The sequence below is a fragment of the Dama dama genome, chromosome 18, assembly GCF_033118175.1.
Source record: "Dama dama isolate Ldn47 chromosome 18, ASM3311817v1, whole genome shotgun sequence".
In the NCBI taxonomy this organism is placed as follows: domain Eukaryota; kingdom Metazoa; phylum Chordata; class Mammalia; order Artiodactyla; family Cervidae; genus Dama; species Dama dama.
In genome coordinates, this window is record NC_083698.1 from 4,646,697 (window position 1) to 4,671,380 (window position 24,684).

Sequence of the window (24,684 nt, forward strand, 5' to 3'; positions counted from 1 at the left end):
TTCAGTTTTCTTGTCAGTACAGTGGAGATCTGCAGTACCACCCCTAGAATGGTGCCTGACATATTGCTAGCCTTCAGAAATTGATGGCTGGTTTTATCATTATTATCATTGATGTTTTTTATTGAAAACTGCCTAAGGAAGGATAGAAACTTGATTTGTTGAAGAATCCTTAGAACTGTGTCTACCTCTAACCATCTGCCTGAGTTAACTATTTATAACATCTTTGTTTGAAAAGAAACCATGCACACACATGCATGCATACATTTGTGTGTAAATAGATGGGGAGATGGAGAAGGCAATGGCAACCTGCTCCAGTATTCTTGCCTGCAGAATCCCATGGACAGAGGAGCCTGGTGGGCTACAGTCTATGGGGGTCACAAAGTGTCGGACATGACTGAGCAACTAAACAACAAGATGTTGAGAGAGACAGAGGGCTGTTGCCTCCTACCTACTTACAGGGATTCTAGTGGAACTAGCATTATTTCTAAACTCTCATATCCTAAAGGCAGTCTTACTGGAATCAGGCAGTTCATCTCTTGGTGTATCAATACTGTGAAACTCTCACTCCTGGGGTCTGTTTTGGGAACATTAGTTCCACGGGAATGCTATGAGAGAGGTTGGGTAAGTGGGTGTCAGGCTCTATTTTTCAACAGTTCAGTTCAGTTGCTCAGTCGTGTCCGACTCTTTGCGACCCCATGAATCGCAGCACGCCAGGCCTCCCTGTCCATCACCGACTCCCGGAGTTTACCCAAACTCATGCCCATCGAGTCGGTGATGCCATCCAGCCATCTCATCCTCTGTCATCCCCTTCTCCTCCTGCCCCCAATCCCTCCCAGAATCAGGGTCTTTTCCAACAAGTCAACTCTTTGCATGAGGTGGCCAAAGTATTGGAGTTTCAGCTTCAGCATCAGTCCTTCCAGTGAACACCCAGGACTGATCTCCTTTAGGATGGACTGGTTGGATCTCCTTGCAGTCCAAGGAACTCTCAAGAGTCTTCAACACCACAGTTCAAAAGTATCAATTCTTTGGTGCTCAGCTTTCTTCACAGTCCAACTCTCACATCCATACATGACCACTGGAAAAACCATATTTAGAAGCATTTAATACCTTTCAGAATGCTAAAACTTTGTAACTATACTAACAAAGGAACATTTTAAAACATTTAAGATGGGGGGAGGGAAGGGACTATGCTGTGGGTACGTGGCTACCAGCCAGCTTGGGCTACTGAGCCTGCTAGGTGGGTAGCCCAAGTTGCGATGTGCTGTAAGTGTGAAATATGCACCAAGCATAAGAAGAAGTGAACTTTTTGTGTCATTTACACATGACAGTGATGATAATAATTTGAGTTAAATGTTGAGTTAAAGTATACTAATTAAAAAATTAATGTTAAAGTATTTAATGAAAAGTAATCTTGCTTATTATTTTTCACCTTTTTAATGTGATTACAAGAAGATTTCAAGTTACACATGTAGCTCATATTACATTTCTACTGGACACCATTGTTCTAGAACTCTGAAGCTTTGTAAATAGAAGGCCACTTGTAAATGGAATGCAGAAGTTAAGCATATATGACTATCATCAACTGTATATTTTCCCAGGCTTCTTGCCTTTAGTTTATCAAGTGATTGTTTTGAATTCCCATGGGTTGTTTTGGTTGTCATCAGCAATTGAATTGCTAGCTGAAAAGGACATCTTTTTCCTCTCAGACTTTTTTTTTCTGTGACTGGATAAATTATTTAAAGAAACTTTCCTAGCCACATCAAACAGAAAAATGATTAAATGTGCTGGAGTGGGGAAAGGTCTGCCCACACTCCTTTTCCTTTCTAATGTAAAAAGGGAAAGAATGAAAAGGCCCCTGTTTGCCTGGGTACTGATTTCACATGTGCTGTTAGCTGTCCTGTGGGAGGGGGTACCGAGCCCATTGCTGCCCCCAGCCCCACGCCATCCACGTCCTGGGCGTGCTTCCGCTGGAAGCTGGCAGTGCCATCCTTCGCCCTCTTGTTCGGCCGCGGCGGCCTGTCCAGGGCGATGCTCTCTGTGGAGTCAGCTCCCGTGGAGGACAGGCTGCTGGTGACGTTTATTCTGCATGTGCAGCTGGCATCAGAACGTCTGCTCTGCTTGTTTGCCCTCACTTTCTTGGTCTCAAGCCAAAACAAACTGTCAGTAAGAAACCAACATTAGAAACCGGGGTGTGTGCTGGGCATGAGGAATGATGCCCGGGAGAAAAACACCTGTGCAGTTGACTTTCAGCTAAAAGGAGGCAGTGGTGTTTCTGGCCAACTGTGCCCCTCTCTGGGACACATCCTAGGGCTCTCCTGCTAAGCCCGCAGAATCTGCCCTCCAAGCCCAGGGACCCGGTGCATCTAGCTTGTTGTTATAGGAAGAGAGGAAGAGTTATAATCAATTAGTAGAAGTGGGTGGGGTGGGGGAGGAAAGAAAGGCACATTCTGCTAAACATCTCCTCCCTGAAACTGTATGTTTGAAAGCAAAATAGATACATCACCACTGGTATCTTTGGGCCAGATAATCCATTCATTCAGAAGCCCAGAATCCAGAGAGCGGTGGCCCCCCTCTGCCTTGTATCGGGAGCGGCAGCAGCTGCAGAAGTGAAGTGGTCACAGGCCTCGCCTTGCCCCACCCCAGAGCTGCTTGGCAGCCTTGGGAGAAGCACCAGTCGAGGACCTGGTTCCCTTCCTCCAGAGCACCCCCAAGGCCAGTGGTCTCTGTCAGTGCCCACTCTCTTCTCCTGGACAAGCGATGCCCCAGGGAATCAGGTCCACACTGGGGTGTCAGGAGCCAGGGTGGGCCAGAGGTGGATGGGGGTGTCAGCAGAGTGTGGGGTTGACCATCTGGGGAAGACCTCTGATTGTACAAGAGGCAGATAGAAGAAAGGGATGGGCAAGACCACTGAGCCAAGTGGAGGGCAGAGGAATAGATGTAGGGACCCCAGACTTCACAGGAGCGCCTGGATGGGAGGTGAGATGGCAGGCAGAGAGCAGATCTGAAGTTCTGAGCCTGGGGCTTGGCCACTGATGGTTAAATGGGGCGGCTCAGGCCAGCGTCTGGGTGGGAGGAGCGTGGTGAAGGGCTGGCTCAGGCCCTGCTGTAGTGCCTCCTTTAGGATTTATGGCTGTCGCACAGTGGTTTAGGATCATCACTGGGACCATCACTATCATCTCAATAGCAAAATAAAATTATAAACACAACATACTATGTGTATCGGGCATGGCATTCAGTTCCGTTCAGTCGCTCAGTCGTGTCCGACTCTTTGCGACCCCATGAGCCGCATGGTATGACAAACATGTAAACTGCTTTCCATAAAATAATTAGTGCTCGTTAGCAGCTTCCCAGGGGGCTCAGTGGTAAGAACCCACCTGCCAGTGCAGGAGCCGCAGGAGACCCTGGTTCGATCTCTGGGTCGGGAAGATCCGCTGGAGAAGGGCATGGCAGCCCACTCCAGTATTCTTGCCTGGAGAATCCCATGGACAGAGGAGCCTGGCAGGCTACAGCCCATGGGGTTACAAAGAGTCGGACATGAAGAGGACCAAAGAATCATTTTAAATGTTGTCTGTTTGAAAAAAATCACCTCATCACTCAAGCTGCCTTGTACCAAAATGAGCATACTTCAAAGGTGAAAGGATAAAATATTTGCCGTAATCCATCCATTTCAACAAATCACACTGGCTCATAGTGGTGTCTGGATTTCTGCATCACCCTTGTCCTCAGACACAGATTCCTTTTAGATCATCATGGCCCTCCTAGCTGGAGCTCTGTGTCTTAGTTTCTTTACACAACATGTGGCTTCATCTGTGACCTGTGTCTCCACCCCCACATCATAATCACATCTCGATGCAGTAGTGGAGGGAACTCCTCGCCGCCGGAAGCTGGAGATGTCTCCCCATGAATGTGATGAACATGGTGGTTCATATTTTCCTTCCACAGGATTATTAAGGCAAATTATCAAAAGAGAGGCTAATGAGCCAAAGTTCCTACAAAGTCAAAGCTATGTTTTTGCATCTTGATGTATCTGTTTGCATTGCTTTCCAGTTTAAACCAGGAGCAACAAGTGTAAGAGTCTCAGATTCCTTGCATTTTCATCAGTTCAAGATGATTTTCATTCTCTAGTTTACCTTTAATAGTAGTATCATCAGTGGAACTTCTCTCTTAAATTATTTTTTAATTCATTTTCTTCTAAGAGTACATTATTTTATTTTTATTGAAATATAGCTGATTTTGTTTAGTCACTAAGTCTTGTCTGACTCTTTGTGACCCATGGACTGCAGCAGCACGCCAGGCTTCCCTATCCTTCACTATCTCCTGGAGTTTGCTCAAACTCATATCCGTTGAGTCAGAGATTCTATCCAACCATCTCATCCTCTGTCACCCCCTTCTCCTCCTCTCGATCTTTCCCTGCATCAGGGTCTTTTCCAATGAGTCAGCTCTTCACATCAGGTGGCCAAAGTACTGGAGCTTCAGCTTCAGCATCAGTCCTTCCAGTGACTCTTCAGGGTTGATTTCCTTTAGGGTGGACTGGTTTGATAACCATCATGATGTATTAGATGCAGATGTACAGTTAAGTAAATACACGTATGTATTTATATATGTATAATATGCATATGAATGTGTACATGTATAGAACTTAAACTTAGTCACTCAGTCATGTCTGACTCTTTGCAACTCCATGGACTGTAGCCTGCCAGGCTCTTCTGTCCATGGGATTCTCCAGGCAAGAATACTGCAGTGAGTTGCCATTCCCTACTCCAGGGGATCTTCGTGACCCAGGGATTGAACAATTGAACTTGGGTCTCCCACATTGTGGGCAGATTCTTTACCATCTGAACCACCAGGAAAGCCCTCATACGTACATATACATTCTTTTTCAGGTTATTTTCCCTTATAGGTTATTATAAAATATTGAGTGTAATTCCATGTGCTATAGTTTTTAATACTTATTAATATCATTCTATTCCCATAGAACAATGTGATTTTGCATACTTTTAAGGGAAGGCAAATACTTTGAAGGAAAAGTATAGATATAATTTTATCTGGCTAGGCTTTAAGCATTCTAAACTAGGAGCCAACCTTTGAAAAACACTGTTTTCCATTTCAAATACTACTTTAGAGAGCCCTTACCACTTTTTTCTGCCATATACTTGATTGAATATATAAATTAAATTTGTCTAAACCATCAAATTCTGTGGAAGAGAAAGAGACAAGTTTAGTAAATGCATCCAATTAAGTCTTATGGCAAAAGCAACAGGAAAGGCAAGTCTTGTGCCTCTGTGGTTGTCGTTAATTGGTCCATAGCCACACACATCTCGGCCGGCGGTCTTTGTCTGCCGTGTCAGAGGACATTAGCTGAGTTGGATCTGGAAGCCCACTTCCTGGCTCCCAAAGAGACACAGTCACCAAGTAAGAAAGACTCATTTACCAGAACACAAACTCTGCTATGTAAGTGAGGATGGTACAAAGCATATTTCATGCATCATTATCTCGGCCTGATTAGTAACAATGGAAACTGGTCCTTGATTCTAACGATCAGCGGGAAAGACCTTCCGCTTTTGCAGAAGAGGGACAATCACCCCATACGGGTCTCTGTTCTTGGCACCACGAGACAAAAGAGACCAGAGCCTCTGCAAGGGCTGCTCTCAAATTGCTTTGGCAGCTGTTGTCTCATAGATGCTACTGTCCAGGGCTGAAGAGAAGGAAAGCCCAGCTTTCCTCAGCAGGTAGGGACATCTCCCTGGACACCCGGGTGGCAGGGCCGTGAAGCACTTGTGGACACAGACGTGGCAGCCCTCCCAGGCTCAGGAGCCCCTGTGAGCAGGGGCAGTTGCACTCTTAGCTGCTTAGCACACGGCCACTTCTCTGGGAAGCAGCGATCATGACCTTGCCTGCCTTCTTACTGCTTGTGAGGCTTCCCATGGGATGATCTGGGCAGAAGAACCCACGTGGGAAGGCTCACGGGCTGCAGGGGGTCTTCCCTGCCCACCCTCCCCCATCTGGTCACTGCCGTGTGGGCGTGGGGAGGGGACGCGGCCGGAGGGGCGGTCACCACTGTCGCTGCTGACCTGAAGTTCACCGTTGGAGTGGTCGTCGCTGTGCCCCCCACACACACACATATGCATACACACAGCATATACACACCACACACACACAGACACACACCCCATCTGTGTCTCAGGCGTCCCAAGGACAGCAGTGCCTATGGAATGGCCTGACTTTGACTATAAATTGTACCTGCCTCAGATATTTCCAGAAAAGAGTCAGTTACATAGATAATGAGCTAAATGAATGCTCCCTTTGCCTCTTGGTTTTCCCTAGAAACGGAAAAGCTGCTCCAGCCTCACATGAGGATGAGGAAATATTCATGACTGGACAGTTCCAGAAAACCCTTGCAGAGCTGGACGAAGACCTGGAAGGTAAGCACCGCCCCTCCTGCCTGGATGTCTCCACCAGGGCCAGGCACCCTGAGGGCATCAGGGCTGCCGACGGCACCGCGGGTAACCACATGGGGAAGATGTGTGCAGAGGAGACATGCTGCGAGAGAGGAAGGCCTGGGCTGGGGGCCAAGCACGCAGGGAGCTCAGCTCCCAGAGGGGCCATGCACCTGGGTGGCACAACAGTGCCGAGGAGATGTCCCAGCAGGCGCATACGGCCTGCTCTGCGTAATACTGACTCTGCACATCAAAAGTCTGCACACATAAACCAAAAAAGAAGGTCTCAGCCCTCAGATGAGTTAGGGAAACACTGGGTGCCACTCTGGCAAACAGGCCTCTGTATTAAACTTCCCACCCCATGACCCGCTAACATGTGGTCTGACTTTCAAAGAGGAGCACGGCGCACAGAGTCTCACCAGGGACCCCTGTTCCCGGGGGCGTCCCAGGGAGTGCACTTCTGTGCGTGTATCAGACAGAATAGTGCAAGGTCTGAGCAGGTACAAACCAGCTCAGTGAACAACTGGAAATCTTTCAAAGGCACACAGACTAGAACATAAATGTAGGCCTTGCCTGACAACCAAATAAAACAAGAAGGAGGCAGATTTCAGAGCTGACCCAGCCTTTTGTCTGACTCACTTGTCCATTTTCTGTCCTCAGATGGGGTTCAGTTCTCAGTTCTGTCCTCAGATGGGGTTGACAGAGCTAAGAAACCTTTGTCAACCTTGGTCTGTCCCTCAGACCCTGCCTGCAGGCCCACTGTGTCCTTTAGAGCTAATTCATGGGGGCTCAAGGCATTGTTACCTGCCTCTTGGGAAGCAGAACAAGAGCACCTTGAGCCATAGATTCTGTGGTGCTCCTTGTGAACCATATCAAGAGGAAAGTAAAAATCCCAATCCACCTTCCCACCCAGCTCTGAGGTGGTGTTACTGAGGGCTTGGACTTCAGCATCAATTTGTAAGTAAAGATACTGGCAAAATGTGGTACCTCAGGGCCTGCCCTCAAGGCATCATGAATCTGCAGACAGGTCCTTGACTGGGTCCTGTGCGCTGAGACTGGCTCTGGGCATGTGTAGATGACAACCCAAATGACACTAAATAACTTTCACCAAAGGACCCTCGGAGATGAAAATCAGGGTGGGATTTCACTGGTTAAGGGGCATCAGAACCATCCAAGTGGGCTCTGCCTGTGACCTGAGTTGTGCTTCTTTGCAGAAATGGAAGAAAGCTACGAAGCTGACACAAGCTCGCTCGGCAACTCTGTACACGGCATGTCCATCCCCCATGGTGACTCTGAGGCAATCCCGGTGACGTTCATAGGGGAAGTTCTCGATGACCCCGTGGACTCAGGCGTGTTTTCCAATAGAAACAACAATGCTGGCTCCTTCGACTTGGGGAGCACGGCCGACAGTAAGGCTCAGCCACCACCCTGCCAGGCCGAGTGCCCCCAGCAGCACAGGCAGAGGTGGGCAGCAGGGCCCAGCTCACCACCTCCTTCCCAGGAGCCTGAGAGAGAAGGCTCAGCCTTGACCAACACCTGGAAGGAGGTGGATCCCAGTAAGATGGAGCCCAAGGCGAGTTCTGCTTCAGCGCTTCACACTCACCACTTGAATGGGAAGGAGGAAGGCAGGGTGCCTGGCCCTGCTCACAGCGGGAAGACCCCAGCCCCCGGGAGGGTGATCCCGCAGCTGGGGAAGGAAAAGGCAAGTGATGGTAAAAGTAATATCTCAACACTACCGCCATGGCATCAACGAGGCCAACTCCCAGCGGGGAGTTATGGCCTTAAATATGGACTCACAACTTATAAAATTGTCCCTCCGAAGTCAGAGATGAAATGCTACGACCGGGGGGCATCCCTCTCCATGGGTGCCATTAAGATTGATGAACTGGGGAACCTGGTGAGCCCCCACGCGCATGCCGGCAGGACTGTAGTTCCCTCATCGCCCACTCTGGAGGCAGAAACCCCACCCATTGGAAAAGTCAAAGAATTCTGGAGATCCAATTCTATAGAGAAGCACTCTGGCCGGCCCACGGAGGGGCCCAGGAGGACCCCCACCCCCACCACCCCCACAAATCCGCAACCTCAGGAAAGCAGACTGAGAGGCGGGCCCACCTCCCCAGACCCCCAGGTAACATTGCCCGGGCCCCAGTCCCCCCGCTCAGAAGACGGGAGAGCTCTGGGGGAGGGGAGAAGCCGGCCACCCCCGGCAGCTGCTCGTCCCCTCCAAGTGCCAGCAGGTAGCACCGCGGAAGTCCCATTTCTCAAACCTCAGAGGAGAACGTCCAGTCAGTACATGGCCTCTGCTATTGCCAAGCGGATAGGGGCCCCGAAAGCCCACAGTGACTTGGGGAGGGGACAGGATAACCCCCAGAGGACATGTGAAGGCACAGCACCAGAGCCGGCGATAGCGCCTCCTGTGGTGAAGGACGGTACCACCCCCAGCCCAAACCCAGGCACGGGCATTCGTCGTGAGGGGCAGGAATCCACGGCAGGACCCCCTCCTGGATGGCAGGTCAGCAGTCCTTACGGGAAGCTGTCTGCTCAAGACTACCCTCCTGGCATCCACGGAAATCCCCGGGGGTCACTAGTCAGAGCTGCCCAAAGGGACCAGGCTCCTGTGGGGCAGAGCTGTGGTCTCAGTGGGGAGCGGAGCACAAGGACCCACAGCACCGACTCTGCATCCGACCCCCAGTGCAAGTCTGACGGCTTGAGCCCCTCACACCCTCGCTCAGGAGGTGATCAGACTTCCGGCAGCACCCTGGTGAACGGCTCCCGGTGGGCCCCCACCCACAGCGAGCCTCCTTGCTCTCCAAGAGTGTCAGATACAAACGGCCGGGCTGGACAGGAGCCTCCACCACGGGAGGAAAAGCCCAGTTTGTTAAGCACAGGTGTACTTGAAGCTGATGGTACTCTGCCAGCCAGCATCTTCGGGCCAAAGAAGAAATTCAGGCCTGTGGTCCAGAGGCCAGCTCCGAAAGACACATCCCTGCACAGCGCCTTGATGGAGGCCATCCACTCGGCGGGAGGCAAGGACAGGCTCCGCAAGGTGAAGTTATTGGTGGGCTTCTGCCTCAGAGACGCCTCTCCCCCACACCCACCCAGACACAGACCTTAGGTGACATCAGAGGAGGAGGACCAGGCTAGGGATGCGGGTGACTGCATGGGCTTAATTTTACCTGGATTGCTGTCTCCCTGCCTGTGGAGTTGTTTGAATAGAACCACTAAGGAGACAAAACTGATGACTTTGGTTTGCCCACACTGCCTTTAAGGCTCTTGACTGCCCTGGGGAGAGGTGCCAGCAATCCACAGTTCTTGTGTGGGCATGGGGGAGTGGAGGGAGGGGGAGGAATCATCCATAACTGGTCTTTGAGCCTGGAGGGGGAGATGGAGAGTCAGGCTGAGGCCCTGCCCCCCATCACCCTGCATTTTCAGCAGTGGTGGGCTGAAGCCTTGAGGAAATTTTTATGACACCTGCCCTCCATGTAGGAATTCATCACCTTGCAAATGTTATTTAACAGCTACCTTGACACTGACGATTAGAAACTGTTTCCTTCATTTTGCCACTGAGGAAAGAGGGAGATGACATTTGGGGAGGGTGATCACCCCGTGCCTCCCCAAATACATAGCTTTTGATTTCTGTATTTTGTTGCTGTTGTTTAGTCACTCAATCATGTCTGACTGTGAGCCCATGGACTGTAGTCCACCAGGCTCCTCTGTCCATGGGATTTCCCAGGCAAGAGTACTGGAGTGGGTATTCCCTTCTCCAGGGGATCTTCCCCACCCAGGGATCAAACCTGCATCTCCTGCATTGCCAGGCAGGTTCTAGCTGAGCCACCAGGGAAGCCCCTTAATTTTTGTATAGTGTAAGGTCAATCCAGACCTGCACCTTGAAAATTCTACCTTCCAACAGACAGGGATGATAAAACTGACCCTGTAGGCCTGACCTGGTAACTATGGGCTTTCTTGTGTACTGCCTTGTAGTCATCATTTCCCCATCACCTAAGTGATAGGAGTTGACGTCATTAATAAATGTTCTAGACTCCAGAACCCAGCTCAAAGGGAGGGCCAAAGAAACCGTCCTACACTGAGGCGGACTGTGAGCGTTCAGCCCTCCTGGCGGCCATACGCGGCCACAGCGGGACCTGCAGCCTGAGGAAGGTGAGAGGGGGCCCCCCACACCCACCCGCAGTGACCCCCAGAGAACTGCAAAAGCCAGGGCGACCCTCCAATTCCCTAAGCGATGCTAAGTCATCACTGGAGTTGCCAGCCCGGCCGCGGGAGAGGCCCTGAGGCCAGCCTCTCCTGAACACCAGTTTTTCCTGCGCACCAGTGCCCTCACTTCCCACATTCCCAGGACACTGAGCGTGGCTTCAGGGCTGGGTCAGCCAGCAGCAGAGGCGTGAGCCACTCAGCTCCAGGATGGAGTTGCTCCCTGCTGGGGCTGGTCTGATACAGTCACAGGACCGCCAGGACTGGAGCTCGGGGACAGGGTCATGCACCTTCTGCAGCCAGAATCCGAGGAAAACCCGGGTGGGCACCTTCTGCTCTGTGTTTGGAGGAGGGGTCCTTCCCACCGATGGGCTGTTGCTGCGTGCAGCCTCGGGGTCTGTCCAGGCAGGCCCGGGTGAGGCAGGAGGGCAGGGGTCTCAGTAGGCAGCCCTGCCCCCTGCCAGCAGTAAGTGGCCTGATGGAGAGCCCCAGGATGGGGAGCAGACACGGCCCCTGGGTTTTTTCAGGGTCTGAAAAGCGCTGCCTCTCGGAAAGGACATTTGGGACCCTGTCATTTCACTGTCTCGTTGCTAGGTCACGTCCTCTGCCTCTGAGGAGCTCCAGAGCCTCCGCGATGCCGCGCTGTCTGCACAGGGGCCGGACTCCTCGCGGGTGGCAGACCTTGGGGTCCAGTCCCAGCTGCCGCCGCCCCCACCCGCTCCGGCTGCCCCGGCGCCCACCTCATCCTGGTCAGCATCGAGGTCTAGCGCGGGGCCGGTCAGCAAGCCGGTGGACGCCAGACAGGCCTTGATGGATGCCATCCGCTCCGGCACCGGAGCCGCAAGGCTGAGGAAGGTGAGGGTGTGAGACGAGGCGTGCGCGCTCCCGCGGGCTGCAGGGGGGCCCAGGTCACCCCAAACCCCTCCGCCCCCGCCCGCCTTCTGCCCATCTGGGGCACATCCTGCAGGGCCCTAGGTCAGGTCGGGGTCCAGGCGACAGCATTCGTTTGGAAAATTACTGTTTTTGCAGTCCCTTGGGTGGAGCACACATTTCTGGTTTTTCTGCAGTTTCTGCTCTATCCTGCCTTCTGCTTGGTCTGTACATATCACCTACCTGGTCCCTGAAAGTAGTGGATTTTCTGGGGTCCAAAGTAGGGTTCCCAAATTTCAAAGACTTTGATTAGGTAGGTTTTGAGATCTGCTTTAACTCCAAAATGATTCTGTGATTGGACTGATGTTCTTTCCCTGCCCATTTCTAGTGAGAGGGGAGTTAGGCTAATCATAGGGAGGTGGTGACAGATATTACTTTCTGAGAGATCATTTCCAGATCCTAAGCTTAAGTCCTCACATGTCCCTGAAGAGGTCAGTACTATGATTATTCTCATTTTATGTAAAAAGTGAATGAGGCTCAGAAAACCTGAGTAACTTGGCCTTGGTCACATAGGGCTGGACCCGGTGGGCACAGACGGCCCTCAGAATGAAGGGGAGCAGCTGGCCCATGAGAGGGGTGAGCCACTCCCAGGGAGGGGGCCGGCACTGCTGAAAATTTCCAGCCAGGAGCCTAGGGCGGCAAGGAGGGTAGGGGAGGTGGTCCTCAGTGTGGCCAGGGGTGCTGTGTCAGCCTGGGCTGGAGTAGCCCTAGCACAGTGACCGGGAGCCTCCCTGGGGCCCGGTCACATCTCTCGGGTCGGCCCCAGAGCATGTCCCTGGTGCTGGAGAGGTGTCCCCCGCTGTGCTCCGTGGCCCTAACAGGGACCCAGGACATCAGCTAGGGAGAATGCCAAGGGCACTCCATTTACCGAGAGCTCAGCCCTGCCTCAGGATGCTGGAAAAAGAAACTGTACTTAACCCTGTGGCCTTGGATGTCAGCCTGTCCTCTGGATGCGGGGTTGGGGGGAGTTGGGGGTGGGGGCAGTTAAAAGTATTGAGGGCTTTGAGTTTGCTTTTTACTTGTTTCCATTTCTCTATAATTTATATATTGATGAGCTTAGTGCTTTAGTACATGAACTGAGGGAAAAGTGAAGACATTGGGGTGAAAGGCTAAATCAGGGTCCTAACAGTTAGACCTTGTGGATGCTGATGAAGACAGTTCTGTAATTCAAACCTGAGGTAAGCTCTCTCCTCCATCCATGTCTCAACATCAAATTGAAAGTAAAGGCCAGTCATGGGTCAGAATGGCCAACATCAGAAAGTCCACAAAAAACAAATGCTGGAGAGGGTGTGGAGGAAAGGGAACCCTCTTACCCTGTTGGTGGGAATATAAACTAGTGTAGCCACTGTGCAGAAGAGTATAGAGTTCCCTTAAAAAATGTTTTTTAACATTTTTTTTTTTTAAAAAATAGAACTACCATATGATTCAGCATCCCCACTCCTGAGCATGTATCTGGAAAAGACAAAAACTCTAATTCAAAAAGATATGTGCACCCAAATGTTCAGAGCAGCACTATTTACAATTACCAAGACTTGGAAGCAACTTAAGATCAACAGATGGATGGATAAAGAAAATGTGGTACATATAACACTGGAATACTACTCAGCTATAGAAAAGAATGAAACAATGCCAACTGCACAACATGAATGGGATCTTCACTTATCATACTAAGTAATTCAGATAAAGAAAGACAAATATTGTATGGATATCACATATGCCAAATCTAAAAAAAAAAAAAAAGGACACAAGTGAACTTATTTACAAAACATAAACAGATACACAGACATAGAAAACAAACATGGTTCCAAAGGGGAAAGTGGGGGCTGGGAGTTTGAGACCCACGTATACACACTGCTGTGTGTAAAATAGGCGATCAACAAGGGCTCAGTGCAGAGCACACGGAGCGGAGCATAGAGTCAAAAACAATCCGAGAAAGCAGCCGTGGTGGGAGGCCCTGCTGACTCAGCGGTAAAGAGTCCACCCACAATGCAGGAGATGCGGGTTCGATCCCTGGGTCGGGAAGATGCCCTGGAGGACGGCATGGCAGCACACTCCAGTGTTCTTGCCTGGAGAATCCCACGGACACAGGAGCCTGGCGGGCTACAGTCCACGGGTCTCAAAGAGTTGGATACGACTGAAGTACCTGAGAAAGCACTCACACACTCACACACACTCACACTTACACTCACACACTCACACGCATGCTCACACACTCACACACACACACACACGCTCGTATACACTCACACTCACACACTCACACTCTTAGACACACACACGCTCACACTCACACACATACACACACTCACACGCTCACACACACACACTCACACACGCTCACACACACACTTACACACACACTCACACACTCACACTCATGCACGCTTACACACTCGCACACTCACACACACACACACACATGCTCGTATACACACACACACTCTTAGACACACACACGCTCACACACACATACACACACACAGAAACACACACACTCACACACATTCACACTCACACACACACACGCTCACACACACACACACTCTTACACACATTCACACACGCTCACACTTACACACTCTCACACTCACACACTCTTACACACACATTCACACTCACACATACATGCTCACACACACACTCACACTCTCACACACTCACACACACACACACTCACACACACACATTCCTGAGTCGCTTTGTCGCACACCTGAAGCTAACACAATACTGTAAATCAGCTACAGTTCAAAGAAAGAAACTGCCAGCGGTTCCCAGAAAATCCAAAGCAACACAGCCAGTTATCAACCTTGATGGTTCAGCTGGTCCCTGGGAACAAGTTTGAGTTTATAAAAACATTGTTTTCAGAGTGAGATCCACAAGACATCTGCATCCTGTGGTTGTAGATTTTTCAGAGGTTTGAGCCTACAAATCTGCAATTTTACCAAATCACTTTCCATTGAGGTTTGAGATCGTTATCTGTATCATTTGAGCTTTTGATACAGTTTGAATAATGCTGAATATGAAGGCTGTACTCATTTCTCCTATACTCATATTCTCATTGACTGACTTTGGATGGTTTCAGATAGTTACTCCTCTCCCCCCATCTGGCAGGAGTCCTAAGAAATAGGACCGAGAGAAATCTTGCCACCCATGCCACCTTGAGCCTCAGGCTTTCTGTCTCTTAGAGTGTGCACAAGGGCCTTCCAGAAAGGAAGGAAAAAAAAAAAAAAGCAGAGGAAGCTATTTGTGCTATGGGAAAGAAAGTGGGGGAAAATGCAAGGGTAGTGGTAGAAAGGGCTGGGGCCAGGTGGGACCTGCTGGGTGGTAGGTGGGGATGCAGGGAGGGTGTGTATCCACACAGCAAGCAACACAGCCTGGGGGGCTAGCAGAAAGAGCCATGGGAGGCCCAGGCCTGGCTGTTGCTCATCACCATTTCAGCTTCCTAGCAGCTGCTTAACAAGGCAGTCAGAAGCCCGTGTTTTATTTGTTTCTTGGATTAATCTAAGTGCTCAGACCTGCCTTATCCATCCTGGAAGGGCTGAGGCAGTGAGTCTGGTGTATCTGAGATTTTGATGCCCAGAGCAGTTAAGAGATGCCCCTAGACTGACAGCCAGGCCCCAGAGGAGAGGGTGAGGACAACCTGGGAGACCCTGACCGTTTGTCCGCCCAATGCCCCACACCTGACCTGGAGGCCTCATGGCTGAGTGACAGGACTGTGTCAGTGCTCTGCACAGTGATCCAGACTTCTCCACTGGCAGTCTGCATCTCCCATTCTTATAAGCCCTGAAGGACACGTGACTTAGGAAGTCAGGACTGTCCATCCACCCCGCAGCCTCAGCTCAGCCTCCATCAGGGACGCACAGGGCAGCTAAGACAGACCGGCCTCACCTGGAACCAGTGGTTGTCCTGCTAGAGGTACACACCTGACCTCCTTTTCAAGCGGCTTGCCCCACCGTTGGTGTGGAGCAGCAGACCTGTGACACCAGGGGACATGATGCAATTCAGCTGACTTCCGAGGAGCCTGGTGAGGCAGCACTTCTCTCCGGGCGTGGGCCACGGAGGTCTCTGTGACTTTGCATGAGATGCACTTTCGTACATGTTCTGACACTTGCTTCTCAAGTCACTTGAGCTTTGCCTCTTCAGCCTTCTTTCACCTTTTGGGCTTTTGGTTGCATAACCTTGAGGAAAAGATGCTAAGTGCCAGGCTCCGGGACTCAAGCCATGTGGGCTGTGCTGTCCGTGGGTTCTCAGTATGAGCAGACACTGCTAGTCCTGGGTGTTCAGTGATGCTTCAGGATGCATGTAGCAAGGAGAGCATCCTGGACTGAGGGTGCTCCCTCCTCTGCCGGGTAGTGTGAGGGGCTGCAGTGCCTGAGGCCACCCGTGTCCTCCTCCAGTACAAGCAGGGCACGTGACCGTGCTGGGAGGGTTCTCAGGGACCAGACTCTTACTGCTAAACACAGGCACAGTGACTCACCCTCTTTGAACACGTTTTGTGCTGGCAGTGATGCTGCTTATGATAAAAGACAAAAGGCTAGCTTTGATGTAGGAGGAATCATCCCCTTAGAAGTGAGTTGGCCATTTTTCAAGGCGATTGGAAATCCATTTGCCTCCCTCCACGGTGTGTATTGAACACTCTGCCTCTGTGTCTGTGAGTGTCAGAGCCACACCTGCTCTGCCTTCCCTCCAGCCCCAGGTGACGGCATCCTTGGCTCTGCTCCATCTGCCGCCCCATCCGCAGGAGACATGCTTCTCCCATCTTGAGCGCGAGGCTTAGACCCTGGACTGCGCCTCCCCCCACCCAGGGTCCACTTCTGCCTTCCACTCCATCCTGAATTCATATTCATGGTGAAACTGTGCCCATCCGGTCGGACAGCCTTTGTTGGTCTGTTTTGAATGCATCCTTTCAGAGGTCCTGGGATGGACAGCAAGTGCCCTTTTAATCCATGTTTATATTTAAAACATTCACACATCCAGCCATTCATCCACAAGCATTTCCTGAGAACCCACCAGAGTCCAGGATCGCAGTAGCTGCTCACGATAGAGACATGAATGAAGCATTGTCTTTGCCCCTGGGTTATCAACCAGGAGTAGAGAAAGAGAGAATGTGGGGTCTGTCCTTGGCCTTAGGGACATCTCCCAAAGTGAGGGACCTGGTAAAAGCCCCAAGGCCTTTCCTTTGTGTGTCCCAGCAGTCCTCCATGGAGGGCCAAGAGCGAGCATCTCCTCAGTTACACTCCTAGGTGGGAATGCTGCAGCTTCTAGCCCACAGATGGGAAGGTGGGGCACAGGTGTCCTGCGACCTTGTCCCCAGCCTTCACCACGTCAAGGCAGGCCAGCCCGGGCGGCCAGCCTCTGGGAATGCCTCACCAGGTCCCAGGACGTCCCCGCCCTGGCTGGGTCCTCCCAGGTGTGCATTTCCCGCCTCGGGAATTAACCGAGTCAGACCACACGTGTGTCCTGGCGCTTGGTCTTGGCAGCAGACCCCGGGAGAAGTGATTAGGCTCCTGACATGACATCAGCGCCCGGGGACCTGGAGCCAGCACAGAAAAGCAACAGCAAGCGTCTGTTCTCCTAAAGCCAGAGCCCCTTCACTTGTGGGGAGAGAACCCAAGTTCTGAGAACCATCAGCCGCCCACACCCCGTCCCACACTGGGCTCAGCAAGCGCAGTGTAGACCTTCGATGTGTTCCGGTTAGGTTGGAATAGTTCAGAGGAACAGACAGGCCAGCTCTGTCTTTGCCTCCTTGTGACCATCCTGCCTGTTGCAGACCTTTCAGGTGACCTCTTTTTCCTACAGGTAGAACCCGGGGGTGGGGGGGGGGGTCTGTCATCACAGGCTACCTGCTGAGTGACCCCTGAGGATGCTGTTTCCTCTTCCTTAAAGGAAAAGGTTTCACCTTCTAGTTTTGCCAACTAATTCCTGCATGTTCCTGAGTTAACTCCAAGGCCCCAGGAAGTCTTCCCCTGCCTCCTGTTTGGAGAAGGGACCCGTCAGAGCATTACCTCATTTCCCTGCATAATCACATCACAGTCTAATCTCAGTAATGATCTGTGTAACGTCTGCATGATGCCTGCTCTCCTGCCACGCTGTGAGCTCCAGCAGGTCCCAGGGCTTTGCACAGCCCCCAACACGGAGTGGTTGCTCAGTAACTATCTTTTGGGAGAATGGAGAGGCAGTGGGCATCTTCTGCCACCATATCACCTGACTCTCCAGACCAGTGGCACAGTGCAACTTAGGCTCCCTGCACTCAGAACTCATTCATTTTGTAATCATCATCAACTTGCCAAGAATCCACATCAAGCTAGAAGAAGCCACCTTCTTCTCTGGAAAATAAGATGAGTTCTGGGCATCTCCAGGTTTCCTCCAGGGGTCCTACTCCCCTTCTGCACAGCTGCTTGACTGACTCCCTCGGGCATCCACGAGTGCCCAGGAACTGATCTGTCCAGGTGGGAAGCTGGCAGTCGGAACAGAGAACCCCGCTGCTCCCCGACAGCTTCTCCCCTGCCCTCGCTCTGAGCATCAGTTCTGTCATCGCGGTTCATTTCACCTTTTGCCATATAAATTTCATTTTCCTTGGCAGACATGGAAGCAAAATGATGCTTGGATATTTTTTACAGCTTTCTGGCTTGGCCTCAGACTGCAAGTTTTGTCCTTCATTGTTTTTCTTCTTGTCCAACCAAACTAAGACGGAATCTCTTAGGAAGCGTGAAAACTTAGGGATACCAGGGACCCTTCTAGAGCTTTTCTCTCTGCAGCATGCCCTTGTCCCCTTGCCAGGGAGGGGACGGAGGGTGGTCTCCCCTCCTGAATTTGGTCACACCCGCCCTAGGGCAGGTCCCCTGGTCCTGTGAGCAGACACTCAGCAGCTGACTCCTCCCTTCCTTAGCAAGGTGGCTTAAGCTTGGGTTGACCCTAGTGGCCATCAGCATGGCTTTGCTACCTTGTGGCCAATTCTGTTGCCAAGCTGTCTCTCACTGAATTGTCCAAGCCAAAGCTTCTTAGTGCTGACCTGCAATTTCCCCTTTGACACCAAAGTTCAGGACTTTTCCTTCCCAACTTTTTTTTTTTTAGTTTGCTGAGAACTGTGAAAATCTGGCTTCGGCCATCATGTTGCTATTACTGGTGATGAGCGCTCCTTCTAGGCCTTCAGCCAGCCAGAGATTCAAACGCTGCCAGCCCAGAGCCCCCGCACTGGCAGCACCCGGGTCACTGCCAGGAGAGCAGGGCATGTGCGGTCCCCTTGCTTTACTCACCTGCCCTCTAACTCCCCTCACTGGGCCACGCTCCCACCCACCCTCCTGTGTCCTGGGAGATCTCTCGTAGCAACTTGGACTGCCCTCTGCAAGGCGCTTCTGCCGTGGGGCCAGGCTGTCGGTGGCCACAGCGAGTGGGGTGTCTCTTGATGCTTTGTGTTGTGGGGCTGCTGGCGGTGCTGTGAGGAGGAGCACAAGCCTCGTGGGGGGAAGTGGAGGTGCCCTGTAATACAGACCCCATCACCCCATTTACCAGAGAAGGAGAGGGCACCCCCTGCCTGAGACTTGCCCAACCCAGATGCAAAACCAGTGTATCCCTACAATGGATCACTTCCCAGCAGCAAAAAGAATGTACAAGCAACAACCCAGAGGTAAATCACAAAACAACTATGCTGAGTGAAAGAAGCCAGCCAAGAAATAAAGTACATAATAGATTGTTCCATTTATATAAAATTCTAGGAAACACGAACTGCTCTGTAGAGATAGAATATCAGTGGTTGTATTGGGATTGGGGAGAGGAGGGATTGAAAGGGGGCTGAGGACTTGCACACTGTTGGTGGGGATGTAAACCGATGCAGCCCCTATAGAAAACATTACGGAGAGTCCTTTAAAAGCTAAAAGTGGAACTACCGTATGCTCCAGCAGTTCTACTCCTGGACGTATACCTGAAGGAAATGAAAACATTAATTTGAAAAGATTTGTGCCTGAAGCGCCAATTCTTTGGCCATTTGATGCAAAGAGCCAACTCATTGGAAAAGATCCTGATGCTGGGAGAGACTGAAGGCAAGAGGAGAAGAGGGCGACAGAGGACAAATTGGTCAGATGGCATCACTCACTCAGTGGACATGAATCTGAGCGAACTCCGGGAGAAAGAGAAGCACAGGGCAGCCTGGCGTGCTGTGTCCTCGGGATCAGAGAGTCAGATGTGACTTAGCGACTGAACAGCGACAGCAGTGTCATAGGAGCACTCACTTCAATAGCCAAGATGTGGGAGCAACCTAAGTGTCCTTCAACAGGTGGTGGACAAGGAAGAGTACAATAGAGTACTGCTGACCTGAAAGTGAAAGAAAGCGAAGTCACTCGGTCGTGTCCAACTCTCTGCGACCCCATGGACTGTAGCCTACCAGGCTTCTCCATCCATGGAATTTTCCAGGCAAGAATACTGGAGTGGGTTGCCATTTCCTTCTCCAAGGGATCTTCCTGACCCAGGGATCAAACCCAGGTCTCCCAAATTGCAGGCAGACGCTTTAGCATCTGAGCCACCACTGAGCTGAAAGAGTGAAAGAAAAGAGTGAAACTATTACTTGCAACAGCACAGACGGACTTACAGTATATTATGCCTAGTGAAGTGTGGAGCGGGGAGCCATTCCCTTCTCCAGCGAATCTCCCCAACCCAGGGATCAAATCCAGGTCTCCCGCATTGCAGGCGGATTCTTTACCAGCCGAGCCACAAGGGAAGCCCAAGAATCCTGGAGTGGGCAGCTTATCCCTTCTCCAGTGGATCTTCCCGACCCAGGAATCAAACCAGGGTCACCTGCATTGCAGGTGGATTCTTTACCAACTGAGCTATCAGGGAAGCCCTGTAGTGAAATAAGTCAGCAGAGAAAGAAATACTCTGGGTTGTCACTTATATGTGAAATCTAAAAAATAAAACAAATGCACATAACAAAACAGAAACAAACTCACAGATACAGAGAACAAACTAGTGGTTGCCAGCGGGGAGAAGGAAGGCGGAGGGGCAAGATACAGGTAGGAGATTAAGAGCTAAAACTACTGTGTATGAAATAAACTGTAAGGATCTATTATGCAGCACAGAGAGAATTCAGCCACTATTTCATGATAACTTTAAACGGAGTATAATCTAGGAAAATACTGAATCACTGTTTTATACATCTGAAACTAATATGATATTATAAATTAACTATCCTTCAACTTAAATTAAAAAAAAAAGAATTTAAAAACATAAAAGTGTATTTAAAAAAGTAAAATAACCCCAATCCATCATCTTATCTCTGGTGATGTTTATACACATGTATATCAAAATATATCAAAGTTTACACTTTAAATGCTTGCATTTTATCATATCATATATCAATTAACTTATTAAAACAATAATAGTAAATATGCATTTTAAAAATCCCTCCCAAGGACCCAACTCCACCTCTGCCTAGCTCTTTGCTCTCCTCCCCTTCATTGTAGCCTCTAGATGTCCTGACCATTCATACAACTCCACTTCCCCAACATCCACTCCCCTCCTCCACCCCCCTGACACTCCCACAACTGCCCCCGTCAAGGTCACAACGCTGCTGGCGCCCTTGGACGCAAGAATAGCGTCCTTTATTATACAGGTTTTCAAAGGTCAGGAAGCGGGATAAGCATACTATTAACAGGATGCTGGCTGCATTTTCCAATAACAGGCTCAATCTGTTTTTCTTCGCACCAACACACATATTGTTTTCTCTGTTGCTTGGATGTTGCTTGGCAAACTCATTGTGCTGTTTCAGACTGACAATTAAAACCTTTGTTTTGAAGTTAGAAGTGTCTCACCTCTAAAGTTGTCTAGAGCTTGAAGAAAAACCTATGAAAAATATAACTAATGTACTCTTTAAAATTAAGTTTCTTAGCGTTTCCTGCCCTTCGACTCCCTGGATCTCATTGTGCTGTTTGCAGTCACCGAGTGCATCCTTGTCTATACTCTCCCTGGGCAAGCGCCCCGCACGTTCCCCCTGCCCCTCTGAACCACGTTCTGAGTCTTTTTTCCGGTGCCTCTTCCTTTCCCCAAGGCTGCACTTGTCCCTGGAGTCAGTCCTGTGACCTCTCCCTGGCAGACCCTGCACCGTCCAGACGCCACTGGCCCCCAATTCTGTCTCCATCCCAAGCTGGCCTGGGTGTCAGACCACTTGACACCAACGGTGTGTGTTCCCCGGGCTCCATCCAAATCAGCAGGGCCTGTCTCCTCCGTCCATGCCTGCAAACTCCAGGTCTCCTGCCATCTCGTCTCTCAGATGACAGGCCTGCAGTGACAGGGCTGCTGATGGGTCTGGGAGACGGGGGCCAGTGTAAGACACGAGAAGCAAGCAGGCTGAGCCGTGCAGTCAAGGTTGTGGCCCGCGGCCGGCCCTGTGCTCAGGCGAGCCTTCCGGGGGTTGCTACTTACTAGTGTTTGGTCTGGGTCGAGACACCCGCTCTGCACCCCAGTTCTCTCATCTTTGTATTGGAAGCAGTACCCATGGTGAAAGCAATAGTGCGTTGTGATTTGGTTGAGCTGAAGCCTTAATGAGATGAGGTTTGTGCGGGGCTGGAAATGGTGCCTAAAACACAGGAAGCACATGGGAAGCATTCTAGGTGGTGGTGGTGGTTACCGTCGTAAGGGATCTACTTGGGTCCTCATATGTTCGCTTTGATAACACAGTGAAAAGTGGGGCCAGCACTTTCCGAATGTACTGAATCCAGCAGAACCACGGTGAGAAATCCAGATCTCCTTCCACACCGTTTCAGGTGAACCTGTCACTCTTCTTAGAAATGCTGTTCACCTTGGCCTTCAGAGGCATGGAAATAGGTCCTTCAAGACCCTGCCATCACATTTTCTGCAGCTGGGCATCCTAGGAGGCTGCAGACCTGGACCCGGAGTGGCAGGGTGAACGGGCGGCTTTGCGATCACTCACTGGGGTCCCCTGCACTTGCTGGTGCCCAGCAAGCCCTGCGTCCTGTGATGAGGTGGGGATTGGCGCCGTGATCCCTGGAGCCCCCACTCCAGTGTGAGACACGCGCCTGGGAGACCACGGCGGGCCACGTCACCCACAGCCCAGGGGGGGATTGGATCGGCCTCCCCAGGACTTGGAGTGAGCGTGCCTTTTCCTTCCAGGTGGTCTGAACATTCTTAAAGAAGGAGTCCTCATTTTCCAGCAAAAAAAGGGGGCATCCGCAACAGAGAAACACCCCAGGCAGAGAGGGTGGGACCAGCTCGGAAACGGAAAGACTGCTGGACGGGAGCTCCAGGAGGACGGGGCTGGGGGCAGCGGATGATCCTAGGAGAAGCTCAGGGGCCTGCAGACATATCTGACCCTGCAGTTGTTCCAGACGTTCTCTCCTGAAGGCAGGAGCCAGTCACTGAAATCCCTCAGACATGTCTGTGTTTCTGAGAGCTTTCTCCCTGGGGTTGTAAGTAGGATGGGTACAGTACAAACACTGGGGGCTGTTACGGGAGAGGAATATTTCGAGGAGGGATTGGTGCACAGCTCCTCAGCGCCCGGATGCCTGCCCCCTGCACTCCGCTACATCCCTGAGTAACAGTAGGTCTTTCTTCACCGCAGGTGCCCTTGCTTGTGTGAATCAGTGACAAGATGCAGTTGTGGCAGAAAGACCCCCCGAGGGATGCCCACAGCCACGCTGATGAGCGCCACGCCCAGGGGGCTTCAGGATCTGGCAGCTCCCGTCTCCAGGCCAAAACTCGCCTCTTTGACTTCCGCTCCTGCATTGTGGTTAAAACGGATGGGGATGCTGCTCTACCACACGGCTTGTGCCAAGGAAATGTATTTGCCTCTGAATACTTAAAGTTGCCAATAAACTATTCTTGTTGGCAGGTTAATGGGACTGTAAATGCTGGGCCATCACGCTTAATTATACTGATGGACAGAGTGGAAAGAATCATGCCTTAGGCCGATTTTGGATCTTTGAGACTTTTACCACATGTAGATGGTTAAAACCATTTAGTTGTTGAAAATCTTTCTGAATTCTAGGGAAAGTATGTACATGAAATAACCTGAATGTCTTATGCTACTTGATGCAAGAAGAAAGAGTTGAGAGGCTTTTTCAAATGTGACTTCACTGAGTAATGAAAGTATTATATTCTTATTCCTCCAACTGGGATAAAAACCTCATGAAGGGTTGCAGACCGTGATCTGACCAAGTAAGCTATTAAGAATCAACCAGTCACGCGGAGTAGCAATCAGACGTGATGTCTGGGGAGGGCAGGTCTAAATTCTCCCCAGGTGGCGGTGGCGAGTTCAGAAGGACTTTGCAGTGGACGCATGCGCACGTGGTACGCTGTCCCCCCGCGGGCTGTGAAGTGCCACAGGCCTCTCCCGTGGAAGGCTGAGCACGGAGCCCAGAGCTTGCCCTGGGAGCCTCGGAAGTCCTCCCCAGGGCAGGAAGGAGGAGACTGGGGGTCTGAAGGTCACTCCTATCAGATCACGACTGTGCAGGCAGTTCACGCGGTGGGCGTGGTCTCCCTGCTGGGTGCAGCCGGCGAGTGGCTCGCCCAGAATCACAGACCAGGGCACTCAGTCTCCCGTGTTTATCACAGATAGTCCACCACGGCTGTAGAGAAAGCTCTTTAAGAGATTAATAGAAATCTAAAGGAATTCCTGAAACAAAATTTCTGTCTTAAGGAAACAACAAATACATGAGATCGTTTGTATGTTTCACAGTGATTTCAGATCAGGCATCTTGTAGGAAGGACTTGCTGTGTGTTGTCTGATGAATGCCCCTCACCTTTCCTGGGCAGCGAGGGCATCAGGCAATCACTCTTACATCATGCTGTCTCCACTGTTGGTCTTCTAGTGCCACAAATAAAGTGAAATTGTCGTCCTTGTGTGGATTTCATGGCTCCGCTGGGTACCCTATCCCCAGAGTAGAAGGAGTTGCTGTTGTTGTTCAGTCGCTCAGCCGTGTCTGACTCTTTGCAACCCCACAGACTGCAGCATGCCAGTCTTTCCCGTCCTTCACCATCGCCCAGAGCTTGCTCAAACTTATGTCCACTGAGCTGGTGATCCCCTCCAGAAAGGAGAGTTTCATTTATTCAGTGAGTCAGCCCTCTTCTGCACTCTGGGTTACAGCAGATGCAAAACAGA

At 51.0% G+C, this 24,684-nt stretch overlaps 1 protein-coding gene across 5 annotated transcripts in view; it reads left to right on the forward strand.

Moving 5' to 3' along the window:
• COBL (cordon-bleu WH2 repeat protein) overlaps positions 1–24,421 on the forward strand; it is a 308,249-nt gene extending 283,828 nt beyond the window's left edge. For 4 of the 5 annotated variants that reach the window (XM_061164803.1, XM_061164804.1, XM_061164805.1 and 1 more), the window contains 5 exons: positions 6,325–6,422; positions 7,652–9,483; positions 10,476–10,595; positions 11,241–11,501; positions 12,988–14,821. In XM_061164803.1, the coding sequence (XP_061020786.1) occupies positions 6,325–6,422; positions 7,652–9,483; positions 10,476–10,595; positions 11,241–11,501; positions 12,988–13,020 (2,344 nt within the window). In that variant the 3' untranslated portion in view covers positions 13,021–14,821. Of the gene's footprint in view, positions 1–6,324; positions 6,423–7,651; positions 9,484–10,475; positions 10,596–11,240; positions 11,502–12,987; positions 14,822–23,145 lie in introns of those variants that run through there. The other variant, XM_061164802.1, reaches the window with a different exon arrangement.
• Positions 24,422–24,684: the final 263 nt, after the last annotated feature.